Genomic DNA, 26,959 nt, shown 5'->3' with positions numbered 1-26,959 from the left:
AAGGATCTAATCCTAATACTAAGAATGTAGGAGCAATGAATGATCTTTGATGAAATTCTAACTAAGTCTTGTTTTGACATCCCAGGACCATCTCCACAAGGTTAGTGCGATCTTCGAAGGAAAGCTTCGACAAGGACGGCCTTCTTCGATCCGGCATCATCAAGAATAAGTTCTTCCAATCCAGCATTCCAAGGTGAGATACATCATCATCTTGCAAATCAAAGACAAAAGAAGTCAGAGCAAGGGTTCGTTGAAGAAGCAGATAGTTCCAGAAGAGTTAATTAAAGCTAGCTTCTCAGCAACATCAAATTGGCATCAACCGAGTGTTAGACGAGGTGGCATCCCAGTCATCACTTCTCCAATTGGATTGGTCCACCTCAGCATGTCCAGATTCAATGTACCTAACTCATGGAAGGTGGCACAAACTTCGATGTACCTACCCCAGCTATCCATTGGTCGAATTTTCCAGAGAAGAGATGTGTCCTTAAAATGTAATTTTATCATTGGTTAAGCATTAAATGCTATGTAATGGTTGTAACAAACCCTAGTTAGGGTTTTCATTGTTGAATCTTGGCCATTGATCTCAAATTGATCTCAGCCATTGAATTGTATTATGGGCACTATATAAGCCCCGGCTCTTCATTGAGTAAAGGCAGTTAGAAAGGAGTTAGAAGGTAGGGAGTGAGTAGTTAGAATAGCGAATTAGTCTAGTAATTAGAGTAGAGTAGAGAGAGAAGGCAAAGATTGTTGCCAAGGTGTTGTTGTAAAAGACTTGTAAAACTTCATTGAAGAAATGGTGAAATTTATGGGTCGATTAGACAATTTGCATGGTCTCTATACTTCTCATATTTGATTTCATGTTATTAGATGAGTGGAAGAAATGTGCTTGATTGATGGTGAAATTCGTATATCCATACTACTAGCAGTTTGTTGATTGCAGACTTGCCTTGTGTAGTCAACTGGAATCATTCAGCTTAAGCTTAACTTCAATTGTTGCTTCTTCATTGATATGCATCAGCTTGATGGTGTCTATGCCTGCAGTGATGATTTGAACATCATAAAGCTTTCCTTCGAAGATCGCACTAACCTTGTGGAGATGGTCCTGGGATGTCAAAACAAGACTTAGTTAGAATTTCATCAAAGATCATTCATTGCTCCTACATTCTTAGTATTAGGATTAGATCCTTCCCTCGCCCTCATTTTTTTTTTCTTTTTTCAAATCAAAGTTAGTAAGACTTGTGATTCCAGCACATCAGAAGTTTAGTCATCAAGTGTAAGTCCCCTTGTGATTCTAGCAAATCACATCATACCACAGAGAGCTTATCCACACGTAGAGATCCTACATATAAGAACCTTGAAGTCATCCCGATTGATCCTTTTTGCGACATCTTCAGCATTCGGAGACTTTATTCAAGAGAGGATAAGGTACCTTTAGGTATTTTATTCTGTGTTCGCATGTGCGTAAAAAACACGTCAACAGTGCCCTAAATGTTGTAACCGAGGTTTTTCATTGTGAGGCTGGATTAGAGCAGTAGTCTCCAACAACATTTCTCACCGAGGTTTTTCCCATCTTGGGTTTGCCTCGTATATACCGGTGTTATGTGATGTGCCTTTGTGTGGTTGCATTTTGTTGTCTTGTTTTATCTTACCGGTAGGATAGCTTGGCATTAGGATTGATAACTAGTAATCACTCTTAGTATTAAGAGGTTAAGTAATTGGAAATCACTGATTCACCCCCCCTCTCAGTGGCATCTTGTGTCCAAGAAGAACTAGTTGCCATTCCAATTCCTATGGCAATAAATTTTGTGAACACATTCATTGTTCAAGACAAAAATAAAAGAATGTAAAAAAATAGATAAATAAAACAATTAATTTGTTTCGTATTTGTAATTTGTAAAACAAAAATGGAGGGAAAAAATTGAAAATAATCTTACCTCTTTGCAAAAAATTCTTCTATGATCTTCTTGACAACCAATGGAAGGTTGCATTTGTAGGAATGAGGGTGTAGTCCTTGATGAAGTTTCAAAGTTCGATCATCAACTCCCTATGTTGATGCAATAAGCAAAAATATATATGCTTAGCCTATAGGAATGAAATTTGTTGTTTGCAAAAGAAAAAAACTAAGTTGTTTTGGTGTTTTAAGTCATTTGGAGGTCACTTTTAGGGTTAGGGAGGGTACCAAGTCAAATCAAACTCCAATTATTTTTGAAAAATGCAAAAAAAAAATGGTTTTACCGCTGCTGGGTGTTTGGGTTTGCCTAGGTTTGCATAAGACAAACTGCCCCCTGTTTTTCAGAACCTTGACTGCACGCATAGGTGAACCAAACTAGGATTTGAACCGGGTGCGATTTGGACCCGGATTGGGCAAGCTTGGGGGTGAACCCTGCAACGTAGGATATTATCATTAATTGGAATGATTGACTTGGCAAACGAAAAATATAAATTGAATGGAGTCATTGGAAATTTAATTAGAAAAAGCTCAAGAAAAAATGCTGCTTTTCTATCTAGTGCAGCTCAAAACAATTTTTAGTTTTTACTTTTTATAACTAGAGTGGGGTCTAGGGGAAATAATCACTAGTTGGGTTGAGGGGTAATGACTGTTGTGGAGTTTAAGGCCTATGAGGCCGTAGGGGTCTTCATGGCACATGGTGTTGAAAGTATTTTTGTATTCACAAAAATAGACAACCCCTTTAAAATTTTTGTTAAAAATGAAAATTTTACTCTAAAGCACGTTTCGCGAGGCATAATTTTGCTTCGCCCTTGGACTGGCTTAATCCTTAGTCCATCTTTGATCTACGTTTCAATTTTGATCGCATTCTGAGTTCATTTGCTATGTTTTTTCTTCCTAATTGCAGGTGGAAAGTTTTCCTTTGATTGCAAGTTTTATTTTTCTCTTGTTTTAATGTTGTATGGAAATTTTAAAACAATTACAAGTGCACTTTATTTAAAACTTGTCACTTGTAACTTAATTTTTATTTCCCTCTTGCTTTTTAAAACTTGTCACTTGTAACTTAATTTTTATTTCCCTCTTGCTTTTTATGTCTTTTAAGTTGTTGTAGGAACTTTTTGGACAAATTACAAGTGAATTTAAAATTATAAGTTCAAAAAGAACTTGTAATTTCTTTCAAAAGTTCCTACTTAAGTAATTTTGAGATGTAATAGGGATTTTATTTCCCTATTACATGTTTTAATGTTTTTAGTCATTAAAACTTGTAAAGGGGATTTTATTTCCCTATTACAAGTTATTTTGACATGTCTTCTTCTTCTTTTCTCTCACAAACCCGATTTTGTCGTATGAGTTGAAAACTGTAGCAAATTAAAACTTGTAAAGGGGATTTGAAAACCCTATTTCATGTCTTTTGCTTGCATTTTAAATTTGTTCTTTCTTCCCAAGAACTTGACTTGATTTTTCTCCAAGGAGTTCGAATTTTGGAGGAATTGCAAACCGATTTTTGTGGAAGAATGCATTCATGAAGGAGGCGTAGTGATTCTTATCCCTCTTTTGCTGGTTTATGTGCCACGTATGTCCCATTTTGCTAGGCGTTTTTGCTGGTTTTGAGCCACGTTTTATCTCCTTTGGAGTCATTTTTGCAGCATCAAGGAAGGCGTTTTGGTTTCTCTAACCTAAACGTTTCTTCTCCTTGCTTCAACACGTACCCTTGCTAGGTGTTTGGACTCATTCTTCCTCCTTGCATGCCGTTTTTGGTGATTATGGTTAAAATCCGAGTTTGATAAAAACGTGGCTAGGGTTTCAATGATTTCGTTTTGCCTTCTATTTAAGGAGCTGATTGTTTCTTTCAAAGTTATTCTATCTCTTTGGAGGGAATCTTGATTAAGCAAGGTATGTTTTGTTTTCAGTTTTGTCTTTATTTTATTTTTGTTGTTATGAAATTCCTTGATTGATCATGATAGTTGTTTGTTTTGTTTTTGCTTCATTTTGGGTTTGAGAGAGATCTTCCCATTTCTATCCAAGTCTTGAATGTAATTTAAGGATTGCATTGTCTTTCCCCTTCCATTTTTCCCTCTTTAGTTGCATTCGGGTTTTTAAAATTCGATTGCAAGTAAGATGAAATAGTGAGTTTTTCCCCTTTGGCTGAAAAGACTTCATCATCTTTTGCCAAAAGTTGAAGTTTCAAAGTTTTAAAAGCTTGTCTTTCCAATTTCGGGTTTTAAAAACCTAATTGCAAGTGAAATTTTTTCCCATTCCCTTGAGGTTAAAATGATGATGATCTTCCAAAACTCTTTCCTTATTCATCCGCATTCATTACCCTTGTTCACCCATTCCATTCCCATTATTTGTTCCATGACAAAATTCCATTTTTCACACATCCTTCCATTTTTCTTATTACAAGTATACTTGCATTGCGAATATATCCTACCCCACTTGTATACTTGTAACACATCTCCCAAGATCCGAAATTGACCAAAAGCCAAGTTTCAAGTGTTCCTATTTATTCACCATTTCCCTCTCAAGAGGGATAGAGTTTTTCCCATTGAAAAGAAGAAATGTGTCATTCGGTTGATCTTGATGCTGCTTTGACACTTCTAGATCTTCGTCGCAACGTGCCAGGCTCTTGTTCAATGACTGATTTACTGTCATCTTCCTCTCAAAAGAAGATGAAATATAAATATGATAAGTACCAAAATGAGATCTCTCCATCCCAAGTGTCCACTCCCATGGACCACATCAAAGATACGGAAATAGGGCATGTTGACATGTCAGAGTTCGTTAAACGGGTGGAGGATCCCAAGGATAGCAATATGTAGCGCTTGCTGGACAGTCACATTCACCATGCTTCTTCCTTTCCAGTGGCTGCCCTAGAACTTGAGTTTGTTCTTGCTTGTGCCAATCATTTTGACAAAGAAACAAGAACTATTAGGAATGATGATGGGGAAGTGATAATCCCTCTTGATGCGGACACTATTGAGAAGGTTTTTCAGAATACCACCAGCATCTGTGTACATAGAGATCTCTAAAGATAGTGCAGCTGAGTACTATGTTTCAAGAGAAAAAGATTGGAAACGCCATATCAATAGATGGATTAGTGAGCCACGGGCTGCTTTTACAAGACGGGCAAAGTTGTACCGTAGTGATTTCAAGTGGGAAATCAGACACACAATCACTCTTCTCAGCAGGATGATGGGTTTAGAACATTCTAATGTTTTTGAACCATGGATGTATAAGTTCATAATGCTCATAAGGTAGTCTCAACACATCTCTTGGGGCGAAATCATCAGTGATACCCTTTGTAAACAACTTGCAGCAGTTCCTTCCACTATGACGTTCTACATGAACTCATATTTGGTGTATATAGCAGCATCACTCAAACACTTCCCTGGTGTTTCTACCAAGGGTGATCGCTCGCTTATACCAGCGTGGGATTACTATGACCAATTGCCTTTGAGACCCAACAGATTGCACTTTAGGAAGGTCCAAGATGCCTTTTTTGGTCATTATATGTGGTTGTTTGATAAGACATTGAAAAATAGAAGTGTTAGATGCCACCTAGGAGAAGGTGAATGGATATGGCTTCTTATTCCTTCAATTCCCAACTTTCAGTTACATGAGAGTTGGATGTTATAGTGGCCAACCATATATGCTTCCTAGATATCCAACTAATAAGATTATTCTTATGGAGTTGGGAAGACTGATCATGGCTGTTCATGCACATCAATCTGTTAAGCATAAGGTTGGAATGGGAATTTCTACAAATAACCCATTGAAAATTGGCCATTATTCCCTCATTACATCGACCAAAGCTAAGGCCATGAAGATCGAAATGCAGGAAATAAAACTCAAAAGGTTCAAGCCAAGAGTAGATTTTGATTACCGAGGCATGAAGGAGAAGATCAAAAAGTCCTTCACACATGTGCATCAAATAGAAGATATTTTGGTTGATCTCCGTACAAAAAAGGAGGTTTGTAAGATGGATTCTTGCAGACTCACTCTTGAATAGGTTGTTGACCTGAACTTGGTAAACATTCCTGAAGGAATGATTGATGATGGAGAGATACTTGATCCTAAATATGTTGAAAAGAGAGTTGATGAAGCACCACTTCCATCAATTCAATGGTTGCATAAGGAATGCACTTCCATTCTTGATAGATTTCAACCTATCTTAGCTAACACCAATACTTGGCTCAAGGGTAACGGTGTTAGACTCATCAAGATCAAGGTTGGAAAAGAAAATGATTCTACATAACCTGTTGGACTTAAGTCTGAAATCAAAGTAGACAACAAGGAAGGTGCATCATCTTCAAGCGCAAGAATCAAGTTGAAGGTTAGTAGAGCAATGGTACTTCCTCCTGAAGAAGTGACAGTTCGAGGGAAAGAAAAGCCTCAACTTCATATTCATGTAATTGATTTTGAAGATCTAGGGAGGAACTACAATCAAATAATGCTCCCGTGTCACCCATTTCGGAGTCACCTCATGAAGTTCCCCCTCAGATTCCTTTAGAATTACCTATGTCTTCTCTTGACGCGAATGTAGATGCTTTTTCTATTGGCCATTTGGTGGGATTGATTATGTGTTGCATTGATGTTTTGTCATTGATGTCAACACTAGCTGTTTGGATGCTTTACCGGCACCCTTCTGGTACCGGTAGGTTGAGTGGTTTTTGGTTAACTTGGATCCAGCATGATCCGGTAGGCTCCAGTATAGTCTGGTGATGGAATTGGCTTGTTCATGATACTTATACTTATATTTGGTCAGTTGGTTTTGTCTGGAGATTGGATGATATCCTGCTTGCTTAGAAGATTGGTTTCCGGTTCCGGCGAGGGTTTCACCGACAGAGCTTTTGATGGAGATCTTTGACGAATTGCATAAGTGATGTTGGTGCAACTTCTGATGGAGTTTCAGGATGCTGTTGGTGATCGTGTTCGAGACTTGGCAGTTGGAGATCATTGCTGAAGCGTGTGGACCTATACTTGGTCCCGGTTGATCTAGGTTATGGACCGACTTTAATGTAACATGTGGATATGACCTATTGATGTATTTCCGGGATGTCTTATGTGTTGATATTATTTGTTTGGTCTAAGGCCGACATGGTTTGTAATTATGTAATCGGTTACTATCTGGTGGCCGACCTGATTGTTTATGGTCGAGGGTTTGTATATATAGATGTAAGATCTTATTGTAGATCATCATGGTTATTGAAAGAGGTCATGGTCAAGGAATGTAATGTTCGAGTAATGTAATATCATTCAGTCAGAGGAGTTGGTCGATCATTGGAGATCGAATTGGGTTTATCTAAGAGGATTTAGTCCTCCAGTATTGAGCTTAACCGGAACTGTACTCAGGCATAGGAGATGCTATCTTTTGCAGTTCAACACTTCTCCAGATTGCAGTCTGGATTTATATGTAGTCAGTGAGGCTCCTTTTGTGATGAGTAGTGCGCTCTAGGCTGTTGGCCTTCTTGCAAGTGCAGCCCCTCAATTGTAATTCACATACTTATTGCAGAAGTGTTATCTGACTGTGGGTAGGCTTCCCATTGTGGTTTTTCCCTTTACCGGGTTTTCCACATACAAATCTTGGTGTTATGTGGATGGCTTTTATTTTGTGATTATTGTTTATGCTTATTGGTTTATTTGCTATTCAGGTATTAATATGTTGGGTTCCGGTATTAAAGTTTAAATTGCTAATGGTTCTTGTAATCTGTGACAGCTGACTCACCCCCCCTCTCAGTTGTCTTCCGGTTATTTGAACTGTTTAACATTTTCCACTGTTCATATTGTTCTTGTTTCAATGGGTGAATCTTCTCAGAGAGTCATTCCGATTTCAGCAGTAGAGCCATTTCTTGAGCATCCTCAAGATTATTTGATGAATATCTTTGAGGATAATCCCGCACATACCCATTTGTCAGAGATTGATACTTCTGCTTCTAGTTTTGATGAGTTCATGATGCAGTTATCAGGATCTTTGGTTAATGAGCAGTCTATAGTTGCTGTTCAAACAGTAACTTCTCCCAGGATGACGACTGTTGTTCAAACAGAAACTGCTTCTCCCTTACTTTCAGCCGTTGCTCAAGGAGAACTGATGGCTTTACCTCCATGGCTTAGTTCTTTTACACCTAAAAGAAAGAAGCAAGAAATCTCTCCTGACATCTTTGATTTCCAGCATCTCAAGCAATCAAAACCTAAGGTTGCCAAAAGGGCTAAGACGAGTTCAAGGGTAACAGTTGATAGTAACACGATGAAGGTGGCTGAAATTGTTGAGCCAATTGTAGACAAGCCACATGAAGAGATGCAAGCTGTTGATTACAGGATCAAAAGGGTGGATTTGGGCAAACAAACGCATGAACTGGTCAAACATGATGCTCAACATTCTGTAGCCTCATTGGTGCAGCGGTATGATGAACTTCTAGCAAAGAAGGATAAGCTAGAAGATGAAAATGTGCAACTTGTTGTCGCAATTCAAAAGATCTCCAAGTCTTTGAATGAAGGGGACAATCCTTCAACTTCATCAAATGCAAAAGAATCAGTCCAAGGAGTTGAAAGAGCTGCTCAAAAGGTACAAGCGTTGGATTCTTGGGTAAATCAGCTTCATGATTTATGTACTCAAGTATTGAGAGATGTGTACCAAATGATGATCAAGTTGGAGACCATTAAAGAAAAAATGAACCAGGCTTTTGATAGTTTCAAACAGAACCTGGAAAGGGTTGAAGGCAATTTGATGGTTTGGCACAAGATGCCTCAAGAAAAGTTGAATGTTCTCCAAGAACATGACATTATTCCTTCCAGAGTCATGTACCTAGAATTTGAAGAACTTTTGGAGAATAAAGTTCTTGTTCTCAAGTCACTCATTGAGGATATTGATGATGCCACGAAATTACGCACTGAAGCGTTGCGAGATGTTGTTTCTTGTTGTGAGAAAGCCTCTTGTACTGTTATGGATCAAAATGGGGAATTATTGCCAGAAGAGGAAGTTCTCTCAGATCTATAGATGAAGATTCACAATGAATGGAGTAATGAACAATTTTCAGCTGTATCGATTCAAACTTTGGTGAAATACCAAATCTTATTGCAGGAAATCCAGTCTTCTCCTGAGAAGAACAACATCACCATCCTTCGTTGCAGCGATGTTGTTGTGAAAACCATGATCGTTGCGAAGAATACTCACGAACCGAATCGTGATAAACTGCAAATGATCATCCAGAAGTTTGAAGGGTTCATGGCCAAACATGTTGTAACATAAGGGTTTTTCAACACTTAGTTGTAGTCTCAAAATTGTAATTTCAGTATTGGAGTTTCCTTGTTGACAAGCTTACTTGTAAATTGCAAGCTAAGTCACTACTTGCATTTTTGTAATTACAAGTTGGCTGATTACAAGTCAAATTATAATAGGACTTGTAATTTTGAATAAGTCTTAGTAGTTGAATAAGTCATGGTGGTTGAGATGAATAAGTCATGGTGGTTGAGAGAATTTCTCAAGTTAGTTGAGATCCTCCCACCTTTTTCTCAAGACTCCTCTCCTATAAATACTTGAGGGGGTCTATTGTAATTTGGATCTTTTGGAAAAGCAAGCGAGTAAACTTTGTTAAAATTTACAGCAAGAAAGACTTTGTGTTTTTTATATGTAAATTGAAGTTGAAAGAAATAGAAGAAGATTGCTCAAGGATTGAGACTTTGTGCTAAATATCTTGAGCTTGTGCTCAATATTTATCATTCTTGCTAGTGTTTCTATAAGAGCTTAATCAAATTTGATTTGCAAACTTTGTGTTGCAAGTATTGGAGATTAATATCAGTTAGAGTAGATATTCTGTTGAGAGAAGTCGTAGGACTTTGCGTCTACACTTGTTCTTGAAAGAAAGCAGAAGTAGATTTTGTGATAAGAAATAGATGGGAGACTTTAAGCTCACACTGGTTCTTGTTGTTTTATGTAGGGAAGAATAAGATATTTCAGACTTTGTGCTGCCATACTTTGTTCTTGTTATCATTGATATATAAAAGGGTAGATAAGATTTCACATATTCAAGACTTTGAGCTTGATATTGCTGTTTCGTCCCGAAGGAAGTGACGGAAGTCTTTGTGCTTTCAGGAAACTTCATTTCCTTTCTCTCACTTTGTTTTATAAGTTTTTACTGCTGTTATTTTCAATTGCTATCTCTTTTTTGTGAAGAGAAGAGGATATAATTTTTCTTGAAGGAAGAAGAAAAAACTGTTGACTCATCCGTTTTTAGTTTAAGAGTAGTTTATAAATAGGGGGAGCCTTTCCTTAATTAGGAGAGTATCATACTCACACGTTGTGGCTGAAACCACAATTTTGTACATCCCCCAGGTGTACAAAATTTTCAGCCAACACATGGAAATTTTTAATAAGTATTTTGTTTTCAACCAAACTCTAAATACTTCAAAAAATGCATTTTTAGGGTTAATTAATGGCTGGTTAGCTTTTTTCGTTTGGTCTTTTTAAATATGCATTTTTAGAAATGTAAAGGTTCTCCTACAATGCAATGCAAGTATGTCTCAGTTTACCTTGAAGGACCATGGTTGGGCCGAACCAGAAGAGCACACAAATATACTGAGAGGGGGGGGGAGTGAATCAATATGTTAATAAATTTTTACATTTAGAATGATTGGAAACTATGCTGTTACTTAAATAATCATACACATTGCAAAGAATACAACTTTTCTCGTGGAAACCCAAAATGGGATAAAACCACAGCAAATGAATGCTAATAGATTTCTTTTACAATTTGTAGAGGCACCAACCCCCAGTCTAATTTGTGAGCACCAACCCACAGGAAGCACCAACTTACAAGAGGCACCAACCCCTTCAAATGAAGCACCAACTTCACAAGATGAAGCAACAACTTCACCAGGTTGAGGCACCAACCTCAATACACAATTCTGCTATAGTCTGATCTAAAATCAGTCACATATACTTCATGGATTTGTTTATATCCTTCCCAAACACATTTGTTTTATCTTTACAAATTCTGCCTTGTATTTCATAAAAACGTTCTTTTTCTTTCTGCAATATTTAACTTTTATATCAGCATATCCCCAACATCTGCTCACTCAGTCTGGAAGAAGAATTTCAGAATTAAATTCACTTGCTCCCCAACATTCTCAAAACTTCACAACATCCTTTTTGTAAGTTTTACAATGTCATGCTTTCCCTTCTAAAGAGAGGCACTTCTTCAACGAATAGACACATCATTCACAAAATGCACCTCTTAATAAATACTTCCCCTTTTTTTTAACAAAACTTACTTCACATAATCGATCCTCTTTTATATATATATATATATATTTGTTTTTGTCAACCAGCATGTTATATGATTATATTTATTGAAACCGGTGTCTGAATAAATAATCACACATTATAGACAACTGCTTTGTTTTGATCGCACCCATTTTAGTTTTAAACAAACTGTTGCAATGCTCTTTGATATACAACGTAGTCCTCCTGTATGAACAGTCACGTCTTTATGAACTGTCTGTTCTTTGACTTAGAACATGGTTCTCCTGAACAGTCACGTCTGTATGACCAGAACATGGTCATCTTTCTTTATTAATTAATATGTGCCACTTCAAATCGCACCCTTAGTCTTTAATATTTATTCTTATTAACATCAGATCATTTATTCTTACTAACAAATCACTGACAAGGCGAGTAAACAAAGCGCCGACTTCAAAATCATGCCACTTCAAAATCGCACACTGTCGGCCTCTTCTTAAACTTGATTTAAAACTTGTTACTGTATTAATCGCTGCAAATATCATGTTTCTTATCCTTCAAACTGAGAATACGTTTAACTTATACAATGACTTAGTTAAGTCTTAACTAATATTGATCTACCATATGATTAGACTGTAAGTTATTGATCTATATTGATCAGCAAATTCCTTTGACATCAATCAGAAAATTTCTTTGACATCAATGACAATATTTCCATCAGAACTTTGGGCAAGCCTAAATTGAAATTAGCACTCAACCTGGGCCAGTTTGGGTTTGTCTAGCATTCTTGGCAAACCTTATAATAGAGCTATAGTTGCTTTCTTTCTTTTTCAAGATGATTTTGCAGTATTCATAAATAGTAGGGTTTTCTTGTACCGAGTTGAGAGCACTGTTAATGAGAGTCTCTTTGATAGGACTGGAAGGAATCAGATGAGAGTCTTCTTTGTCTCCTTGCACAAGATTATCAGAAAGGCTCATCTAGGTGGCCCAGCATGACCAAAAATGTTTATAGGTTTCTTGGTGTACAAAACTGTGGCCGAAGCATCAACAACTTGAGCACAATTCCCTCCTATTTGCAGCACCCCAATATCTTCAAAATATTTAGTTAAATGTGTTAAGATTTGATGGTGGATTTATGTTCTCATCTACATTACAAATAAGTGGTCACTGAAACTGTTAGTGAAATCCACTCTCATCTATCTTGTATTGGCAACAAGTTTTTTAACATAGTTATGATATGTGTATGATTGCATACTATAACTTTGATAAGGTGGCTTGAATTCAGATTTATGATAGTGCCTTCTGATGATAAAACATAAGTAGGTTTCAACAATTCCATGCAGTGATTAAATTTGTTTTCCTGATCCTACAGGGTGTTTCTCAGAAGGATATCCTTGCAGTAACAGTATGTAATCTTGGTGACTTCTGTTCATTACAGATTGCACACTATTTCTATTCTTGAGGTGCATAATTACTGCTTTTTGGAGTTATTAAATTTTGAATATGTTACATTGACTATTCTATTCATTTTTATGCGCTTCAGTTCACTAGAAGGGCTGGACAAGATCTCCTTTATAGGTTAGAGCGTCTTGGAGCTGCTCAAAAGCATTCCATTGAAGTCTCATCACGTGCTGTTGGCATACGTGTTGGAACCTTTCATTCTTTCTGCTTATCTGTTTTACGGGCCTACCCAAATCATGCTGGACTTGCTCCTGATTTTGTGGTTTTTACTCCAAAAATGCAGGTTGTGAACTATTCATTTGTATTATTGTGAATTATACTTCTGTTAATTTGGTAACGTTCTAAATGTCTATATAGATGCTTGTAGAAGTTTGTCATGTTTAATAAATGGCCATTTTATTGGTTTTATTTTCATCAGCTTGATTTGTTGGAAAGCCTGATTGAAGAGTGGCATATGAAGAGAAGCCTTGATGGACAATCCATACATTTTCATGACAAGCTGGCTACAAGTAAGAAGCTACAGGTTAGTAACTCATGTCTCATCTTTGTTTTGTGCTGTTTTCAAAACTTAAATTGCCTTTTTTAGTTATTTACCATTGAACTAAAAACTCCTAACTATATGGATTTATATGTTTGCTTGTTTGAAATTAGCCAGTTTTCATACAAATCATTAGGGAAGCAGTGTTACATTTGGCATTTTTAAGTCTAGGTGCTGAGGTTTAGGGTAACAAAATTTTAATTGCTATCTGATTGATGGAAAAGGGGAGGTATCATTCCGTTGCAGAAAAGAATAGTATTTTTAAACATGGAGCTTATCGATTGCTTCAACATCTTCATAAAGCTCAATTTGGGAAGCTACAAGAAGTTGTTAAAGATGCTGATCTTATTTGGAATGAAAGGGATGGTATATCAGAAAAGATCTTGCAGCAATATCACGAACGCCTTCTGCAGGAAAATGGGATAGACTTTAATAGCTTCATAAGGTTGGTGACATTCATCCACGAGTAATGCTTATTTAGGAAACTGTGTAATGATGTCTTTGCCAATCTGAACTAGTACTTCACTAAAATTTATATGTTAAATGTGAGAAGATCACACAGATTGTTTATATAATTTAATGCTTATTTCATTTTAAAGGTACACTATAAATGTTTTACAAAAGTGGCCAAGTGCGTTGGAGAGTGCAGGGTTGAAGACTCAATATATATTTGGTGAGAATTTGTTATCCTTCATCACAAATTTGGCTTATCATTATTTTGGTACTCCTTCTAGATTCAGCGTTAACATACCTTTAGATACTAGTTGTAATGAATTGTGCATACACTCATGGCGACCATTGAATATTTCAGACCTCCATGCCCACTATAATCATATTAAATTCCATTTGTTATAATGTGCTTACTTTACGTTCTTATTTTCTCTAGTCTATTGTAATTAACTACTTATTTAAGGTTTCTGTCCCTAGTGGATGAATTTCAGGACACTGATGTTGGTCAGTTTGAATTACTGAGAATTCTTTGCAAGGAACACGGGCACATTACAATTGTTGGTGATGATGATCAACAAATATATTCGTGGCATGGTGCAGCTGGTTTTCAGAATATCAAAAAATTTGAAAATGCTTTTGTTGGTGTAACCATCATTAAGTTGGAACAAAACTTTCGCAGTACAGGTGCAATAGTGGCATCTGCTCGAAGCTTGATTACTAAGAATAAGAATAGAATACCAAAGACTGTGCGAACTGTAGCACCCACAGGTATGCTGATGACAATTTGTGAGTGCAGAAATGTTCAATGTGAAGCTACAGCTGTTGGAGATTTTATATTATCATTGAAGCAACAAGGTGTGCCTTTGCAAGAAATTGCTATTTTATATCGTCTGCAACGTATTGGTTTGGAGGTTCAGCACAACTTGCAAGCTTGGGGCATTGAGTGTCACATTAGAGGTAGTGGATCTGGGTCTTCTGGAAGTCAAGTTTTTCTTGGTAATGGTGAAGAAGTTGATTTAGTATTTGGGGATGTATTCCATGACATTCTTGCAGTTCTACGAGCAGCCACCTGTGAATCGGATGAGCTGGGATCTAAGCGCCTATTGAATCTTTTTTGTCCATCTATGAGTTTAGTGATAAGAGATTGTTTATCTTACCTTCAACTGAAGAAGGGTTTCTCGTTGTTACAAGCCATTAAATCTACGTGGTCCCATCTAGTTGGGTTGCTAACATGCAGTGAACTATCTTCACATGCCTCGGCTAAATCAATGTCTAATATGTCAAAGAGTGATTGTGTAACACTTGATGGTATGAATTCCATATTGAAACTTATAGCAGCCACAAAGAATGACTCAAAACATATGAGTTTGAGAGATATTATATTCAATATCTTGCAGCAGATTTCTTGTGTAAGAAGCAGTCAAGATGTTCAACACATTTCAAATCCTGAATCTGATGGAAATAAAGTAAAGAATCATCAATATTTGTCTCCTTCCCACAAAGTTGAAACTAGGTTACATAAGAACTTAGAATATGCTGGGATTAAAGCTCTTTTAAAAGAAGCTGCTTTGTTTGATGGTGAAACTGCATCTGATTCAAAAAGCAGGAATTGTGTTGCTAGCAAAGAGAGAAATATTGGTATGATGCATCTCCTTGCTATTTATTCTAAGATCTTAGTTTTCATGAGAATTTTTTGTAAGAAACCCTTGAAGATTTTGGGTACATGGTTGACTATAATATATGTAATATGTTGGTAATGTATGCACATTATTTTTCTTGATTTATCTGGCAGCTGCACATCAAAGAAGCTATATGGACATGAAACAGAAGAGAAGCATAGGGAGAAGATCTGCAACATCAGTTGATAAGCCTGGCATTCTTGAGACCGTTGGTTCAAGGATTGAGGGGAACTTGGAGAAGCTAAAGATATTCCTCGATCAGGTTAATCTGAAAATGCATGATAATGAGCTAGGTGAAAATAATGGTTTCAAGTCCTCGTCTTTAAATGAAGCTGTTTCCTGCAGCTTAGCAGGCACAACTGGAGTGACACTTTCAACCATCCATCAGGTTATCCTTCCTCTCAGATATTGACAGCTTTTGGAGAGTGCATTCTACACACACAATTTTTTTTGTTTATGACATCTCTGTTCATGCATGCCTAGAAAGATAAACTTAAGGATTTTATGAGATGACAGAAGATCTGTCTTATATCTGATGCATGTCAAGAATATATTTTGTGATGCAGGGTTACAAGTTCAACATTTTGCAAAACTGTTATATTTTAGAATATGTTAAAAAATCTTATTGAGTCCCATTCAGTTAAGAATTCTTATGATACACCTTCGGGCTATTATGTTAAAAAATCTTATTGAGTCCCATTCAGTTAAGAATTCTTATGATACACCTTCGGGCTATTATGTTGAAAGGTGTTTACAATAGGAGCCACAAGAAGGTGGGCAGCTGTAACCAGATCGCTCTGTGGAGAGGATAAACATTTATGGGACATGGAAGAGCCAACATTATTTTAGGAGCTCACATTTTTTAGAGACTTGTTTTATTTGGAGTGGGGTCTAGGAAAAGCCATCACTAATGCTGAACATGAAAAAAACAAAAAAGCAAATAACCTCCAGTCATTACCATAACCGATGACGGAAACTAATTTCAAATAGATTTTCCACTTACACACTGAAAATGTAAATAAATCTAATAACTGTCACATGTCATACAAAAGGTGGAGATAATCAAATGATTAATTACATCGGAAGAAACAGATAGATACCTTGAGGTTCTCCTTTCTTTTGGGGAAAAGGCAAAAAAGGCATCTATCAATTGACACTTTATGAAAATCCGTATTTAAGATGTTTGAGTTGGTGTTCATTTGGTTTGGGTACTATGTATCTTATGTATAGAGACTACATTTGTTAGTGAATCTACCTGTATTAAGGGGCCAACATGTGTAAGACATTTTATAATATTATGTTGGAATTAGTATCATAATTAGGTTGGCATATTCTCATGTCTTGTGTGTGAATGATTCATATAAAAAGGGGCACTGTCTCGCACCATAATCCAATTTTTTTTTATCTACGTTACCTGGAGATGCGTCCCCAAGCTAAAATCCCCTGTCCCCGTATTGGGGACGTTTCTGGGACTTGGGGATGGCTAGGGGACGCCCCCCCACTGTTACCAAAATTGCAAAATCTGTGGGAAATCTCCTGGAAACTTGGGGATGGCAGTGAATCTCAAAGGGGACGTCCCCCTGTTCCCAATATGATTGGGGACATCTGTGAGTTTTTATAGTTTTATTATAGGTCTGTAAAACTGAATTTTCACTAATATGACGGGTAAACATGTCTAAATCACTTCCAAAAGCACTTAGAAATCATGAGCAGCAGCTTGGTAATAAATTTCACAAACACTTAGAACTCGGTCGTGCATAAAAAGTAGTTGCAGGTCTGCAATATTGGACTTTTCACTGATATGAAAGGTAAACAGGTCTGAATCATAGCCAAAAGAACCCAGAAATATGAATAACAGCTTGGTAATGAATTTCAAAAACACCCAAAACTTTGTAGTGCATAAAGAAGTGGTTGTAGGTCATAATAGTAATGGAAGACTATCAATATATCCTCCAACCAAAAAGAAACAGTGAACTACATGCAAACAAGTGCTAGCATATTGACAATGAATTTTCAATTATGAATGCATATTGAGTATTGACAATGAATTCTGAATTATGAATGCACATTGAGCATTGACAATGAATTCTGAATTCTGAATGCATATTGAGTATTGACAATGAATTCTGAACACAAATGTGGTATGTTAAGGTTCTATAATGTACATATACCTGCTTTATTCCTGTTTTCATATGAATATGAAAATATATATATATATATATATATATACATGCTTTATCTATTTTTCATACGAACATTTAAAATTTCCCTATATATTTAAAATTTTCCCTATATTTTATATAGCCAATGAAGGAACGTAAGAAAGAAGCTAAGCACCTGAGGGATTACATTCAACATTTGACTGCTAAGCCACTTGATCGAGCAAATCCAAAAGCTCTTCCGCTCTTGAATTCGCAAGAAGCCGCTGAAGAAAGGATAACAACCAGAGATACCAAGGCATGGATGGAAAGCATAAGTAAAGAAGCAACCACATTTGCTGGAAGGTTAGCATTGACATATGGACAAACTTCCTCTCTACTCTCCAGAATTGCAAGCAGGGTAGAAGAATGGACTGATTTGCAGGACATTCAAGAAAGAATCATCCCCTGCCTTAGAGTGTTTAAAGGAATGTCGAAGCAAGAATTAGTTGATGGAATTATAATTGAAGTAGGAGAAGCATATGATTTCAGCAGTTGGCACTGGACATTGGTTGCACGCAGTGAAGTCCTGGAAAAAGTGAAGGCAGATGCTGACAGAGCAGAGGAGCAGATAAAAGGAATTCAAGACAAGGCTTACCTTGTAGCTGCAGAGGTACTTGAAAAAGAAACTATCCAAGAAAAGTATACGAAGTCAGAAATTTAAAAGCTAAGACACAAAAAATCTTCTCCATTGAACCAGTTCTGAGGCAAAATTTGTCTAAGGCATCGAACCTCCTATCCATCAGAGATGCTTTCCAAAAACATGAATTAGATTGGGAAATCACTTTTCCTGTATGTGCAAATGATTTGGAATGATTAGAATTCAGAGTCAATATGCTGCCACATGTCACGATGGAAGAGGTTGATCAGATTGTCTCCAAGTTCACTGAATTTTCTGCCTCTCAACAGGAGAAGGGGGTGCAATCCTAAAAAATAGCACCTCGTGCCACTTGTCTCACATGCATTGGATATTGATTTTCTTTTGGGAAACTCTAATTAGGGTTAGGTTGTCTTGATCTTGACCGTTGATCTTAGATTGATCTCGGCCATTCATTTGTTTTCAGAAACTCTATATAAATTCATTCTCTCACTTTATTTCAATGTGGAGAGATTTATGAAATTGTTGCGTAGAGCTACTTGGATAAATAAAAGTTCATTATCAATATTGTTTTGAAGTCTTATTATTGCCAAATGGTTGCATGGTTGCATATTTTCTTCAACACTTAGAATAGATTTGCTTTAAGTAATTTGCTTTGAAGTTGTTAGATGAATGAAGGATGGATGATTTTCATTCAATGTGTAAAGTTAGCTTGAGCTTTTAATGTGGATGCTTTACTTCTACTTTGCTTATACTTTTGTTGGATGGATGATTTTCATTCAATGTGTAAAGTTAGCTTGAACTTTTAATGTGGACGCTTAACTTCTACTTTGAGTAATATTGTTCAATTGTTGGTATTATTCATGAGTGTGAAAATCTTAAGCACAACCCTAGAAGATTGCACCCGCTTTGCGTAGTTGTTCAAGTGTGGTGAAACAAAGCGTTGTTACCAGTTTCACCCAGTTTTTACCATCTCTCGAGTTCATATGAATAGCTTGGTAGTAGCATAGAATTCCTAAACCCTTATCCTTTTATCCTTTTTTTTTGAAATCCTAAATCAGAAAATCCAAAAAACAAAGAGCATTTATTGATAAATTTGCCTAAGTCTAGCTTGTGAATGATATTAGTTGTTAAGCGTAAGTCCCCTTTGTATTTCAGCACACACTATCCAAGAAGCTATCCACATAAAGTCACTCGTTCGCACATATAGACCTTGGAGTCGCCTTGTGGTCTTTCTCGCAATCTTGGCACAAATAGTGATTTTGTTCAGGAGAGGATAGAGTATCCTTGGATATTATATTCTAAATGTTCAGTATATGATAAAACGTACACCAACAAGGTCTAGTTGTTTAAAGAGATTATCAACAAGCTTCGGGAAAGGTGACACTCATTTTGATGGGAGTGATAAGAGTACTGCAAGTGCATGAGTCCAAAACTGGACAACTATTTGTCACTGATGCCAATGGTACAAGAAGAGGTGATTAAATTTGCCACCTTGCACTTGGATGGAGTAGCTCATGAATGGTGTTACCACGGGTTGATAAACCAAGGCCAAAGATCATATTACCACTTAAGACGAGTTTACTAATAAAATCATTGAAGTATTTGACAAGAACGACCCAAAATTGCAATTAAGAGAATTGACACAGTGGAGATAACATGGGATAGGTGTTGCCTACATTGCTGAATTTTGGAGGCTTTTTGTGATGATGCCAAATATTTTAGAAAGAAGACATGATGTGTTTTTCATTGAAGGGCTAATTGAGCCACTTAAGGGATGGGTAAAAGCGTTTGACCCATCAAGACTCCAAGAAACCATTAAGAAAGCAAGGAGCATGGAGTTTGTTGTTCCTAGGAGAAAATTTCATCCAAATACCTTTCAACATAAAAAAGATAAGAAGCATTTTAACAAGGAGAGATATTAGTCCAAAAAAGTTTCCCTTCAATAAAATATGACCTCCAAAATGAGCTAAGGAAAAAGTCAACCTCTTTGGGGTCTCCACTCCCAAATCCCTATTAGTTATTGGAATTTGTCAAATAAAAAACTTGATTATGATGAGGTGGTGACGGGGAATTGGGATATAACTCTTGAGTGTGCTTTCTTAGGCATTATTATTGCACAGCTTGCCAACAATCTCTTTAGCTGAGGCAACTTCTACATATGAAATGGCTAGTGGAAGTGGCATTATAAGTATAACTCATTTAGAGTGGAACTTGTTTTTTGGTCTATGGTATGTATTAAATTTCAATTTCGATTTATATATGATGAAAATTAGTAATATGCTTAACAAATTTAGTAATATGTGTGTTTTTGAAGAATATTATAAAATATTTTTATATATAAAATGTTTCATAAAATTGTTGAGTTATTGTCGAGTTTTCAAAATTTTTGGGCCTGTCAAGTTATTGCCGAGTCCAAGTTTTTCAACTATGGTTTCATCTAGTGAAATTTCGTAACATCATCTCAAATGAGCTTCATTTAAACTGAAAAATTGCAAGTGAAATCAATCTTAGCTCCTGTTGTAGAACCAATATTAAGTTGTTTCAACATACTACAATTAGAAGACCACCTTACAATGCGTCATTTTTTTAGAGAATAACTTGAGGGTTCAAGATGGGGTCATGTTTTAACTCATTTATTTATTAGAACGCCCTAAATGTTCCAATTAGAGTCATGCTTAGGCTAGGGTCACCATGCTATGCAATATTTGGGCCTTATCTTTAAGATATTCTTTTGGTGTGGGAAGGAAACCGGTGGTGACCAGCCACATAATGCTTAAATCACCAATTGGTGCAACATCAAAGTCAATATCTAGAATGTATGATATTGCGAGTATATGGAACAACATCATTATTTTAATCTGACACTTTTTGTAATATAGCTGATACTTTGAGCATGATTAAATGATAATGAAAAATTCCACATCACCATAAAATCTTGATGAGAAAATATTAGAAGCCAAAGAATTGCAGCTGCTATCTTCATCAAATCAAACATTTAAACTACACTAATCACATTCATTTGTTGGAAATAATGTGTTCTTAGAAGAGGAACCTCTAACCGTTATTCATGACAATTAGAAAAATGTATTTAACATTAATTGTCTACTCCAAACAACCAAGCAGATAGTAAAATGTGATGATCTTTTGCTCATGAAAAATTTGGTGACATTGAACTAAGTATGTCAGCAACACAACACGAAACATAGGACTTCAAAATCTTAAATATGGGAGCACAAACTTAAGATAACACATAGATGTATACATAGAAGTTGTTTTACATATACAACAAACATATATCTTACCATCACAATTCATTTACTCTAAGTAGATAACTCTCATTTACAAGCATTACCAATAGAATCATTGATTAGAAAATACTGTTCATTTGTAAAATTTATGATTTACTTGAAAAGGTTATTGTACTTGTCAAACTACATCTTTTGATGTTAGAAAGATATAAGTATGGATTTTGTTCTTGGTTTACCAAGGACATAGAGAGGGAATGATTCAATATTTGTGGAAGTTGACAAGTTTTCAAAGATGGCACATTTCATCCCATGCCAGAAGACCCATGATGTTGTCCACATCGCTGATTTGTTCTTTAGGGAGGTGGTAAGATTGCATGGTTTGCCAAAAAGTATCGTTTCAAATCGTGTTACCAAATTTGTTGGATACTTTTGGAGGACCTTGTGGAAGAAGTTGAAGACAGAATTGAAGTTCAGTTTTGCAGACCATCCGCAGACCGATGGGCAGACTAAAGTGGTGAACAGGAGTTTGGGTAACCTACTGAGATGCTTGGTAGGAGACAAACCCAAGGGATGGGATCTGATCTTACCACAGGCAAAATTTGCTTACAACAATTTTGTCAATAGGAGCACTGGTAGATCACCATTCCAGATTGTGTATGGAGGCAGTCCAAGGACCGCTCCAGAATTGAGGAAGATGGAGCAGGGGACACATACAAGTGCCGAAGCCAAAGACTTTACCGAACACATCAAGAATATACATGAGGAGGTGAAGAAGCACATCAATGAGATGAATCTGCAGTATAAGGCGAAGGAAGATCAGAAAATGAGGCATAAGGAGTTCCAAGTTGGCGAGGAGGTGATGGTCCATTTGAGGAAAGAAAGGTTTCTAGTGGGGACATACAATAAGCTGAAGATGAAGAAATTCGGTCCTTGAATTTTTTTGAAGAAGCTTGATTCTGGAAATGCATATGAAGTAGAGTTGTCCGGTGGAATCAATATTCACCCTGTGTTCAACATTGCAGACTTAACAAAATATCATGAAGGTGGCACAGAGGAGGAGCTAGTAATTGAACAATACAAAATCCTTGCACCTACTTCAGAGGAGGAGATCAAAGCAATTCTGGATAGTCGTGTGGGAAGAAGTACCAGAAACAAGCAGTATGAGGAGTATCTAGTGAAATGGAAGGGGAGACCTGTTGAAGATTCTTCATGGCTATCTGTTGATGTGTCTAGAGTCGCATCACTGCAAACTCCATCTGGCCAACGCAGAATAGAATGATCTCGCCGAGTATCCTATCCTCTCTTGAGATAAGGAAATCCCTAGTGCTGTTTTTAATTGATCAATGGGGACGACCTCAAGGTTTCAATTGTCAGGTCTTGACTGCGGGATAACTCAACGGTCTATGTGTTTTGCTGGGAGCACAAGGGGACTTACGTTTTGCAACAAGCTGGCCTGTTGCGATTCTCAGACTGCGAAATAAAATCAAAAGGGAAGGGAGGTTTAGGAAACCTAAGGACAGTGATGATAACAGTTGATGCAGTGGGTAGACAGATTTCGATAAACAAATTCTTGTTTTTGCCAGAGATACACTCACAACTAGACAAGAACTATGCAATCTCCAACGGATGAAGGATTTTCAGACCAGAGACATTCATTTAGGCACCCAATTCTGGCGTAGCCTAATGAGCACCTACAGTTGAACTAAGCACAGTTTGGGTTCAGACTAACCATGCACGGTGACCTACAATTAGCAGACCCCCAATGGTATGAACCAGAAATGCATTAAATACCCCTCCACACTTCACCATTAAAATCCCTGCACTCTAAAATTGACCAACTAAAAGAAACCAAGCAAACAAACTAAAACAAAGACAACAAACACCATATTTCAATGTTCATATATTTGCTTCAGCTGCCATTACAACAATTTTTGCAACATCTCTATGCTATGCCTAAAATCTAACCTATTCTAACTCTAAAATCCCACTACAAAACAGCAATAGTGGCCCGTATACCACCTCCACGCCTCCAAAGGACATTCAAGTTCCCCTAGACCAAAACGCAAATAATAACCCAGAGTATCCAAGGGCGCCACAACAATATGCAAGCCAAGGTCAACCGCAAAAGGCGCACGCTACCCCTAAAGCACTTGTTTTCCCAAACCAATTAATTGCTGCCCCAAATCAAAGTACAAATGCTCAACCTTCTCAAGTAGAGCAGCCTTCCAATAATGCAGAGGTTATTAGGCTAGGCCGATTGGTGGCCGATGAATTTAGGAAGGTCAAAATCAGTTTGTCCCTCGCTGAACTAATGAAGGTTTCTGAGGTCAGAGACACAGTATTGGGCAGCCTTAGAGAGGGACCGCCGGTTTAGACAAAGGGAGGCGATGAGAACTTGGGGCAAAGAGCTCCACTAGAGCAACCTACCAAAATCAACAATGAAGTAAGAGAGAGAGGACCAACAAATGGTAGAGGTGCAACAATGAACTATGTTGCACAAGTTGAATCCTCAGTGGATCAATCCGTAGGAACTGGTTTTGAAGTTCGAGCATGAGGAAGAGCTCAAGATGATTCAGTAACGAACAATGATATAGTCCCAACACAACCCGCTATTAATTTGCTCACAAAAATGTTGGAACCCCCACCTTTCTTGCTGACACTTAGGATCTTCGGTAAAAATCTACACAATTGTCTGATAGATTCAGGAGCTTCAGCTAATGTTATGCCCCTATCTGTATGCACTTCTTTAGGCCTAACCCCCACCGAGACTAACAAGAAAGTGACACAATTGGACAAATCTGAAGTAAATGTGGTGGGTGAGTTAAATAATATCCGTATGCAGCTAACAGCGGATCCGCGCATCCAGATGTACATCAACATCCAGGTAGTGGACATTCGAGGAGCATATGGTATGTTGCTAAGTAGAGATTGGACCTGCGTCCTCAATGGTTGGCTGCACTCAAGCTTTACCCACATGTGGCTGCCATGGAGAGGGGTAGCAAACCAAATCCGAATTGAGTCTGAACCCAGACTTAAGCTAATGATCACCAAATATAATCAAACGAATGAGACTCTGTTTTTGGAGTCTGATATGGGAACTTACAGAATTGATATGAGCCCAACAAATGAAGTTTTGTTGGTTCAATGTTCGAGTCCAGTTTTAAATTTAGAAAGAATCACAGAAGATCATGATGATGTGGCATCATCACCAGAGGAGAATGAGCTGTTTAGCAGCTTCAAAGACTTTTTCTGCAAATGTGCAAAACAAACACAACACTTGAACTACAAAATTATTATTGAGGACCTGCTTCTACCTAATTGGTGCAGGCTTCACAATGTTGCCCATTCTAAAATAACATGCTCACTGTGGAGAACAACGTTGAACCAAGTATGCAAGAAACACCTAGATGTATTGAAAACTCACGTATTTAGACAAGAAGGTACTGCTACGCCCGCAGGTCCTGGAGAAGGGGTCCCCAAACATAAAAGGGATAAAGTGCAGAACCTGGAGACTCAAACCTGCAATGTAACAAACCTGAATCAGACTTGGACATTGAGGTTTGATGGTTGAAAATCCAAGCGAGGAGTCGGGGCGGGAATAGAATTAATAAGCCCCAATGGCGAAACTTATTTGGTCGCTTATAGATTACAATTCCAATGCACTAACAACATAGCGGAGTACGAATCTTTGGTTCATGGACTGCTATTGGCCATTTAAAAAGGAGCCCGAATATTGCATTGTTTTGGGGATTCAAAAGTAGTGGTTAGACAGGCTAGGAGACAGTACACATGCCATGATAAAAGGCTTAATGGCTATCGCAACCGTGTGTGGGATATAATGGAAAGTTTCAATGCTTTCAACATCAAAGCCATTCTCCGGTCACAAAATCAGGTTGCTAATTAATTGGCACAAGCTGCAAGCTCATTGGAACCACTGTTAATGCAGAGTTTAAAGAAGTTCACGGTTGAGTTGACATCAGTCCCGTCCATTCCGGACAATGTCACTAATTTCCAAGTGTTCGATGATGACAGGCACATCATAGATTTCATCACAAGCTTAGATGTGTTCGCAACACAAATTATTGATGAAGAAGAACCTCAGGAAGTTGAAATCGACATTGAAGGTGTCTTGAATCTCAAGACAAACACTATTCCTAGAAGTATGGTACAACTGGAAAGGATCTTTGACTAGGATCAACTAAAGTCTTGTAAGGAAGGTGATTCCGAAGGAGGCATCTGTGACAAGATCAACGTTGGCATGAAAGATAATCACAAGAATGTGCTAATTGGGAAAGTATGCACACCCCAAGAAAGGGATGGAATTCTCAAAAATATGAGGGAATTCCCTGATATCATTGCTTGGGGGTATGAAGACCTCAAAACTTATGATAGTTTAGTCATAATGCATACTCTACCACTAAGGCCAGATTCAAAACCATTCAGGCAGAGGCAGCGACCAGTAAATGCTCTCTTAGAGCCTCTGATCTATCAAGAAGTGAAAAAGTTGATGGTTGCCCGCATTATCTTTTTGGTAAGACATTCTACCTAGGTAGCCAACCTAGTTCCGGTAAGGAAAAAGAGATGTGAAATCCGATTATGCGTGGACTTCCGCAATTTGAATAGGGCATCAGAAAAAGATAACTACCCACTACCTTCGTTGGATGAGGTATTGCAGATGGTCAATGGGTCCCAAATGATGTCATTTCTGGATGGATATTCTAGATAGAACCAGGTAATGATTGAGTACAAAGACCAACTGAAGACGACATTCACCACCAAGTGGGGAGTGTTTGCTTGTAGGCGGATGCCTTTCGGTCTGATCAATGCAGGGGCAACATTTCAGCGCGCCATGGACATTGCTTTCAAGGACTTGGTAGGCAAGTGCATAATCATTTATATGGATGATTTAACAGTATTTTACAAAAAGAGAGAAGATCACGTGGATGATGTGCGAAAAGTTTTTCAGTTCTGCCGCCAGTTTGGGATATCTCTAAATCCCAAAAAGTGTATGTTTGGAGTGACTGAAGGTAAGCTTCTCGGTCATGTTATTTCGGAGAAAGGGATCTCAATTGACCATGATAGAATCAAAGCCATACTACAGATCAACCTTCCCGCAAGCAAGAAGGAGCTGAAGTCATATTTTAGGAAGACAATTTTGTTAGAAAATTCATAACTGGATTTGCAGAGATAGTCCGCCCCCTCAATGACATGCTTAAGAAGGATGCCAAGATAGAATGGACCTTGGTAACCAAAAGAGCTTTTGAAGAGATCAAACAAGCAATTGTCCAGGCACCGGTTTCGGTAAGCCCGGATTATCTAAGGCCTTTCTACATCTACTCTTTTGCTTTTGAACACACCTGTGTAGCAATTCTAACTCAGCGAAAAGAAGAAGGGGAACACCCCATAGCATTCATGAGTACCCCGCTGAAAGATGCTGAGCTAAGGTACCCCAATATAGAGAAGCAGGCTTACGCATTGGTTAAGGCCATCAAGAAGTTCCGACACTATATATTAAGGAGTAAGATACACGCCATTGTGCCGGATGTTGCTGTGAAGACATTGCTGATGCAGAATGAGTTGGGAGAAAGGAGGGGTAAGTGG

At 37.5% G+C, this 26,959-nt stretch overlaps 1 protein-coding gene across 1 annotated transcript in view; it reads left to right on the top strand.

Moving 5' to 3' along the window:
* LOC131070892 (ATP-dependent DNA helicase srs2) overlaps window positions 1-26,959 on the top strand; it is a 113,816-nt gene that overhangs the window by 51,836 nt on the left and 35,021 nt on the right. The window contains exons 3-9 of the mRNA XM_058006557.2: window positions 12,556-12,588; window positions 12,727-12,927; window positions 13,063-13,167; window positions 13,407-13,627; window positions 13,782-13,855; window positions 14,110-15,270; window positions 15,425-15,699. Coding sequence (XP_057862540.2) covers window positions 12,556-12,588; window positions 12,727-12,927; window positions 13,063-13,167; window positions 13,407-13,627; window positions 13,782-13,855; window positions 14,110-15,270; window positions 15,425-15,699 — 2,070 coding nt within the window. The remainder of the gene's footprint in view (window positions 1-12,555; window positions 12,589-12,726; window positions 12,928-13,062; window positions 13,168-13,406; window positions 13,628-13,781; window positions 13,856-14,109; window positions 15,271-15,424; window positions 15,700-26,959) is intronic.

The sequence above is a fragment of the Cryptomeria japonica genome, chromosome 1 (assembly GCF_030272615.1).
Source record: "Cryptomeria japonica chromosome 1, Sugi_1.0, whole genome shotgun sequence".
NCBI lineage: Eukaryota > Viridiplantae > Streptophyta > Pinopsida > Cupressales > Cupressaceae > Cryptomeria > Cryptomeria japonica.
Note: the sequence above shows the minus strand (reverse complement) of the source record. Positions and strands in the feature narration are given on the sequence as shown.